General features: G+C 39.8%; 1 protein-coding gene and 1 pseudogene across 1 annotated transcript; both read right to left on the reverse strand.

Annotated features, from left to right (window-relative positions):
• Nucleotides 1-595: 595 nt before the first annotated feature.
• LOC116715019 (protocadherin gamma-C3-like) lies at nucleotides 596-2,729 on the reverse strand. The gene has a single exon (XM_032555833.1). It carries the CDS (start codon nucleotides 2,089-2,091, stop codon nucleotides 913-915), a length of 1,179 nt encoding a protein of 392 aa, XP_032411724.1. The 5' UTR covers nucleotides 2,092-2,729; the 3' UTR covers nucleotides 596-912.
• Nucleotides 2,730-3,210: 481 nt separating this feature from the next.
• Nucleotides 3,211-5,873, reverse strand: LOC116714993 (protocadherin alpha-10-like; annotated as a pseudogene).
• Nucleotides 5,874-8,185: the final 2,312 nt, after the last annotated feature.

The following is an 8,185-nucleotide window of genomic DNA, read 5'->3' on the forward strand; positions in this document are numbered from 1 at the left end:
TGACACGATGGCGATCAGTAGATACAAGTTCAAATCAGAGAAGTTGTCCTCCTTTATAGGCACATGTCTGAACTGAGTCTGGACATCAGCTGTGCTTTCAACCACCATCACATCAATAGAAACAGTGGCTGACAGAGAAGGTTCTCCATTATCAGAAACTTAACACCAACAAGTGGTGAGTTTTCAGGTCATTGTCGCTCATTCTCTCTTAGTCCTGATTTCTCCGCTGCTGGTTCCGATCCTGAACAGGTTGTTTCCTTTGGGCTCAGACAGGTGATAAGTAAGCAGCGCATTGTATCCAGAATCTGCGTCCACAGCCCTGATCTTTGCTACAAAGTATCCAGATTCAGCAGAATAAGGGATGGTCTCACTGTTAACAGAGCCGTGCTCAGAATAATGGAGCTAAAATAGTTGGATTATTATCATTTTCATCCAGGACAAAAACATTAACAGTCACGTTGCTTCTGAGCGGAGGAACACCAGAGTCTGTAGCCTGAACTTTAAACTGAAATGTTTTCATCTCTTCATAATTAAAAGTCTGCAGACTTACTATTTTTCCTGTTTCTGAGTTTACGTCAATCATTGTTGACAGCGGTACAAAGTTATTGTTACTGATTATGGAGTAGCTCACCATGCTGTTTTCACTAGCATCAGCATCAGTTGCATATACTGCTTTTAAAACCGTCCCAACTGGACTATTTTCCCTGCACATACATATTAATTACAGCCTCAGAAAACTGAGGCGCGTTATCATTTACGTCGGAAACTTGAATCGAAACAACACTTGTATTAGACAGCGTAGGGCTCCCTTCATCTGTAGCTTTAATTGTAATGTTATACTGAGAAATTATTTCTCTATCTAGAGCGTGACTTAAAACCAGAGTATAATAATTTTTGTAATTTGTCTCTAATTTAAAGGGAACGTTGTTCGGAAATCTCACATTTCACTTCACCATTTTTGCCACCGTCTCTATCGAGAACTGACACAAGTGCAACTGCAGTGCCTATTTCAGCGTCCTCTTTGACACTACGGAGCAGTGACGTGACAGTGATTTCAGGCGCATTGTCATTTACATCCACCACCTCCACCAGGACTTTACACTGAGCTGTTAGCGGAGGATTGCCTTTGTCTGCAGCCTGCACGCGAATCTCAAAAGATGGATTTAATTCAAAGTCTATATTCTCTTTAACTGTTAATACCCCCGTGTCGCTATCAATTTCAAATATTTCTAAAACGTGGTCCTGATCGTTTGAATTCAATGAATATACAATTTCTTTGTTCAATCCCTGGTCTGCATCAGTCGCAGCCACCTCGACTAAAGTCATTCCGAGGGGTGCATTTTCTGTAATGCTTGTTTTATACAGTGTTTTGATAAAAGTGGGAATATTATCGTTTATATCAAGGACACGAATAATAATTTCTGATGTACCTGATTTCACTGGTGTCCCTCCGTCTATTGCTGTTAGCGTAAGTTTAATTATTTCCTGCTTCTCACGATCTAAGGCTTTCTGAAGGACTAACTCCGCTGACACACTCTCACCTTTGTGTACTTTTAAAGAAAAATACTCGCTAGGCTTTAGCTTATAGTTGCTTATACCGTTTTTCCCCACATCGGCATCATATGCGGACAACAGAGGAAATGTTGTTCCTGGCAAAATGTTCTCCGCTATGTTGATAGTTTGAGATTTCGTACTAAAAACAGGCGCGTTATCATTTACATCTAGAACAATGACTTCAATCTGATAAAGTTTGAGTGGATTGTTAATCACAGCTTCTACATTTATGGTGCATGCTGTCGCCTTCGCACAAAGAAGTTCTCTGTCGATTCTCTCACTGACGTAAAGAAATCCTGACTTTAAATTGACATCAAAATACTTTGTCTTTGATCCGGCAACTGTCTGGAACATACGCGACTCCAAATCCTGCACATTAATGTTGAGATCCTTCGCCAAATTGCCAACTGAAGTCCCGGGGTTTACCTCTTCCTGTACAGAGTAAGAAAGCTGCCCAGACACGGCTCCACTGTTATGCTCCACGGAAACAAACAGCAGATATATTCCAAAGGAGATCACTCCTCTCAGAGGATCCATAGTTCCGCCCAGCGATAACAAAACATAGATCCGTACAAAACCCTTGATTCATATGGAGAGGGAATATTTTTACAGACGCGAAACACAAAATGTTGCTGTCTTTCACTGCGTCTAAGCCTCACAATGTACCGATAAAAATGGATGCTCTGAACATGGGAGGTGCCTTTTCAAATCAACGATCCCCGTCGGTGTTACGGTCTTGACTGTCGCCTCATGGACAGTTTGGGGGAACTGCATCAAACCAACATAACTCAGTTAAAATACTTGTTTTAAAATGCATTTACTCATATAGGTATATGAATCGAAATGAATGTTTTGCTTGTATATAATGTGAGATTTTTTTTTTACGATGTAGGAGTATGCAAACAATAATTCACCATTGTGAAAACAGCAATTAGCGAGGCGCAAGGTGACATTCATTGGCATGGGGCGAAGAGATAAGAATATTCCAATATGCTGCAAATCATACATGTATAATTATGCATCAGTAGATTGAGCCACAGTATAAAAGCAAACCACGATTTGAAGATGTTTATTGCAACACATTCTCACTCCCGACTCGTCACATATTGACTACTTGGGAAGGTCACATGTTTTACGTGAATTTTTGACGCGAAGGGTTCTGCCTAACCGCTGCCGAACCTTCAAAACCCAACCATTTGGTTAGGTTAAGGGCAAAAATTACGGTAAGGCATAGTGTAAAACCCCTCGCCTCACATATTGACTGGAAAGGTGTACCCTGCGCGTCAACATGTGACGAGGACGAACCGTCCCATGCGTAAATATATGACGAGTTGGGAGTGAGAATGGGTTGATTATTGACACTTCATATTTAACTTTTCATCAGCCTTACCGAGAAAATCAAATTCAATAAATAGGCTGCTCAGTAATGCTTTCCTTCCTAAATATAATTATAGACCAACATTTTCTTTTGTTCATAAAACGTATTTAATACCAAGCATCACACGCCAGAGATTTGAATACAAACACTAAAGTTGTAATAACGGAAATTTAAAAATACAGCTACGTTAAAAAACAACGAAAAAGCATGCAAAAAAAAACAAAAACGTGAAGATGTGAATTGATGTTATACGTACATAAGGGTGGAAGAAGGCGGTGTTATATTCTTACCTTTTCCTTATTAGGTAAAGTCTGAGTTCTGGTAAAAGTATCATTCCCATTAATACTGATCAGTTCAGCATCTACAGGTGGAAACGGTGCGGGGAAAACCACTACGTCACTCTTCAGTGTGTCTGAGCTGAAACACACGTCATACTGCTGAGTAGCTTTAGAGTAAGACCAGCTCCCGTCAGGGTGGGTGGTGATCATGGGGGCGCTGTACCTGCTGAAATCACTGTCTGTCCTGTGGCATCTGACAGCTATTAAACTGATGAGACTCAGCAGAAAGATCACAGACACTGACACGATGGCGATCAGTAGATACAAGTTCAAATCAGAGAAGTTGTCCTCCTTTATAGGCACATGTCTGAACTGAGTCTGGACATCAGCTGTGCTTTCAACCACCATCACATCAATAGAAACAGTGGCTGACAGAGAAGGTTCTCCATTATCAGAAACTAACACCAACAAGTGGTGAGTTTTCAGGTCATTGTCGCTCATTCTCCTCTTAGTCCTGATTTCTCCGGTGCTGGTTCCGATCCTGAACAGGTTGTTTCCTTTTGGCTCCGACAGGTGATAAGAAAGCAGCGCGTTGTATCCAGAATCTGCGTCCACAGCCCTGATCTTTGCTACAAAGTATCCAGATTCAGCAGAATAAGGGATGGTCTCACTGTTAACAGAGCCGTGCTCGGAATAAGGAGCTAAAATAGTTGGATTATTATCATTTTCATCGAGGATTAAAATATTAACAGTCACGTTGCTGCTGAGTGGAGGAACACCGGCAGTCTGTAGCCTGAACTTTAAACTGAAACGATTTCAACTCCTCGTAATTAAAAGACTGCAGGCTGATTATATCACCTGTTTCTGAGTTTATGTTGATCATCGATCTGAGTGGCAGCGGGTTATTATTGTCAATTAAAAGTGAGTAGCTTATTTGACCATTTTGATCAGAGTCTGCATCAACTGCTGACACTGCTTTAATAACTGCTCCAATTTGACTGTTTTCTTTTATGAAGACATTTGTAGCGGCCTCTGGGAAACTGGGTCTGTTATCATTTACATCAGAGACGTGCACAAGAATGACACTGGTGCTGGAAAGAGAAGGACTCCCCTCATCTCTAACACTGATGCAAATTTTATAGTGAGCCGCTGTTTCTCTGTCAAGCGCTCCATCAACAATTAAGGAATAGTAATTCTTATAATTAGCTTCTAATTTGAACGGAACATTATTGGAAATGTCACAGTTAACCATTCCATTCCTCCCGCTGTCTTTATCAAATACAGAAACAAGAGCTATCGCGGTGCCAACGGGCGCATCTTCTCTCACTGTATTTAAAAGCGACGTCACTGTAATTTCAGGCGCGTTGTCATTCACGTCTAAAATTTCAATCAGTAATTTTGCGTTTGATGTGAGAGGAGAGTTTGCACTATCACTGGCTTGCACTTGAATCTCAAAAGCATTGTTCTCCTCAAAGTCTATGTTGTTTTTGTTCGTTATTGTGCCATTTTGTTCGTTTATCGTAAACATGCTCGTTTGTTTACCTTCGTCTATTTCAATCAACGAATACAATATTCGGCCATTTTGTCCTGCATCTAAGTCCGTAGCATTTAGAGTAATTATTGGTGTCCCGATTTTAACGTTCTCATTCACACTGGCTTTGTAAAGTTTTTGACTAAAAACTGGGTGATTATCATTAACATCCAGCACATTTACTACAATAGTCATACTTCCTGATTTAGCTGGTGTCCCCGCATCAATGGCAGTCAGCGTGAGTCGTATTACAGACTGCTTTTCTCTATCTAGCACTTTCTGTAGGACTAGTTCGACAATCATATTCTGTCCCTTAAGCGTATTCAGAGAAAAATACTCATTTTGACTGAGCTTGTATGTATTAACAGAGTTCTTCCCTACGTCTGCATCGTGAGCCCGTTTCAGCAGGAATTTAGCGCCTGCTGCTGTGCTTTCTGTAATATTAATCGTCTGCGACAGGCTGGGAAATGATGGCGAGTTATCATTGACATCTAAAACAACAACTTCTATACGGTACAGCTTCAAAGGGTTATTTATGACTGCTTCTACTCCGAGTGAACATTTTGACTCATCACCACAGAGCTGCTCTCGGTCGATTCTTTCATTTACATAAAGAGCACCAGTCTTCACGTTTACCTCGAAGTATTTTTTCTTAGATCCAGCAACAATCTGAAACATCCGCGTTTCCAACTCTTGGATATTAATGTTCAGATCTTTGGCTATGTTTCCCAAAACAGTTCCAATGTTTGACTCCTCTGCGACGGTGTAAGTGAGCTGCCCAGATACAGCGTCCGAATAACAGTTCAGCAGCGTGAGCAAGAAATAAATCCATATCGAGCTCGGTCTATCCAATAGATGCATAATTCTAGACGTATGACAAAGCGTATGGACAAATCAGGATAACATCTTGCAGTACGGTATAAAAAAAGGACAAGATAGGAATCAGAAAGCAACTGTTCCGAATGGAAATGTCACCATGTTCGCAACAGACGACGACCGTCCTTTGTCTCGAGACCTCTTTGTAACAGAGCAAAGAGGAATCGTTCACTGAATCTGGGAGGAGTCCTGAATCAGTTCATAGAAATGCTGCGGTCTGCACTGTCCTCTGTTGGAGCCTTACTGGAAAAATCTACCCTTAAGAATTTGGTGAACAAATAGCATAAAACGGTATTTACCTGTGCAATATTTTTTTTAATTAATTAATTAATTAATTAATTAAATAATTTATTTATTTATTTATTTATTTATTTATTTATTTATTTATTTATTTATAATTCCAGATAGAAATCTATTTGGAAAATTAAAGAAAAACAATTATTAAGACAAATTAATCGATTAGACATCTTAGATGGACAACATAAACTGAAAAAAATACACTTTGTGTACTTTTAGAATAAATATGCTAGTCAACATTTCTACACATATTACGAAAAATAATGTAAAAATGAATATGTTTAATGTTTTTTTAGATAACGTGGAAAAGAGATTGTTGATGAAAATAGTTTCAGAACCATGGAGAGCGATAAAATGCATTCGTCAATTAATGTTACACGCACACACAAACAACTGACTTCTTCACAACCCTTATCTAATAAAATTTTTATGAGATTGAAAAAATAGCATCAGCTGATCTGTAAAAATATGATGCAGAAGGATTTATTGCAGCTATATAGAAAAAAGGCATACGCAAGCCAGCACATTTTCACATGTTGAATTAGAGGGTAACAAATAATTTAACAATATGCTTACCTTCTCTTTGCTTGGTAAAGTCTGAGTTCTAGTAAAAGTGTCTCCTCCGTTAATACTGATCAGCTCAGCATCTGCAGGTGGAAACGGTGCGGGGAAAACCACTACGTCACTCTTCAGTGTGTCTGAGCTGAAACACACGTCATACTGCTGAGTAGCTTTAGAGTAAGACCAGCTCCCGTCAGGGTGGGTGGTGATCATGGGGGCGCTGTACCTGCTGAAATCACTGTCTGTCCTGTGGCATCTGACAGCTATTAAACTGATGAGACTCAGCAGAAAGATCACAGACACTGACACGATGGCGATCAGTAGATACAAGTTCAAATCAGAGAAGTTGTCCTCCTTTATAGGCACATGTCTGAACTGAGTCTGGACATCAGCTGTGCTTTCAACCACCATCACATCAATAGAAACAGTGGCTGACAGAGAAGGTTCTCCGTTATCAGAAACTAACACCAACAAGTGATGAGTTTTCAGGTCATTGTCACTCATTCTCCTCTTAGTCCTGATTTCTCCGCTGCTGGTTCCGATCCTGAACAGGTTGTTTCCTTTTGGCTCTGACAGGTGATAAGAAAGCAGCGCGTTGTATCCAGAATCTGCGTCCACAGCCCTGATCTTTGCTACAAAGTATCCCGCTTCAGCAGAATAAGGGATGGTCTCACTGTTAACAGAGCCGTGCTCAGAATAAGGAGCTAAAATAGTTGGATTATTATCATTTTCATCGAGAATTAAAACATTAACAGTAACATTGCTGCTGAGTGGAGGAACACCAGAGTCTGTAGCTTGAACTTTAAACTGAAATGTTTTCAACTTCTCGTAATTAAAAGACTGCAGACTGATTATATCACCTGTTTCTGAGTTTATATTGATCATCGATCTGAGTGGCAGCTGGTTACTATTGTCAATTAAAAGTGAGTAGCTTATTTGACCATTTTGATCCGAGTCTGCATCAACTGCTGACACTGTTTTAATAACTGCCCCTACTGGACTGTTTTCTTTTATAAAGACATGTATGGCATTTTCTGTGAAATAAGGGTTATTATCATTTACATCAGAGACATTTACAAGAATGAAGCTGATGCTGGAAAGAGATGGGTTGCCTTCATCTGTGGCTCTGATGCTGATATTATAATGAGCTGCTCTTTCTCTGTCCAGAGCTCCATCAACAACTAGAGAATAGTAATTCTTATAATTTAACTCTAATTTAAAAGGGACAGTGTTTGAAATTTTACAATTAACAATGCCATTTTTACCGCTGTCCCTGTCAAATACTGAAACAAAAGCTATTGCGGTGCCAATGGATGCATCCTCCTTCACTCGATTTAACAGGGATGTCACTGTAATTTCAGGAGAATTGTCATTTACGTCAAGTACTTCTATCAGTAACTTTGCATGCGAGGTCATAGGAAATATTGCCCTATCACTGGCTTGTACTCTAATCTCAAAAGCATTATTCTCTTCAAAGTCAATATTCTTTATATTTCTGACTGTTCCAGATTTTCCGTCTATTGCAAAAAGCTCATTCAGTTTTCCTCTTCCGATAGCACTCAGAGTGTACAATACCTGCCCATTCATGCCTGCATCTAAATCTGTAGCAGTCATTGCAATTATTGACGTGCCTATTGTGACATTTTCATACACGCTGGCTTTATACAGAGTTTTACTAAATTCTGGGGCGTTGTCATTAATATCTAAAAC

This window comes from Xiphophorus hellerii, chromosome 23 (assembly GCF_003331165.1).
Source record: "Xiphophorus hellerii strain 12219 chromosome 23, Xiphophorus_hellerii-4.1, whole genome shotgun sequence".
Taxonomy (NCBI): domain Eukaryota; kingdom Metazoa; phylum Chordata; class Actinopteri; order Cyprinodontiformes; family Poeciliidae; genus Xiphophorus; species Xiphophorus hellerii.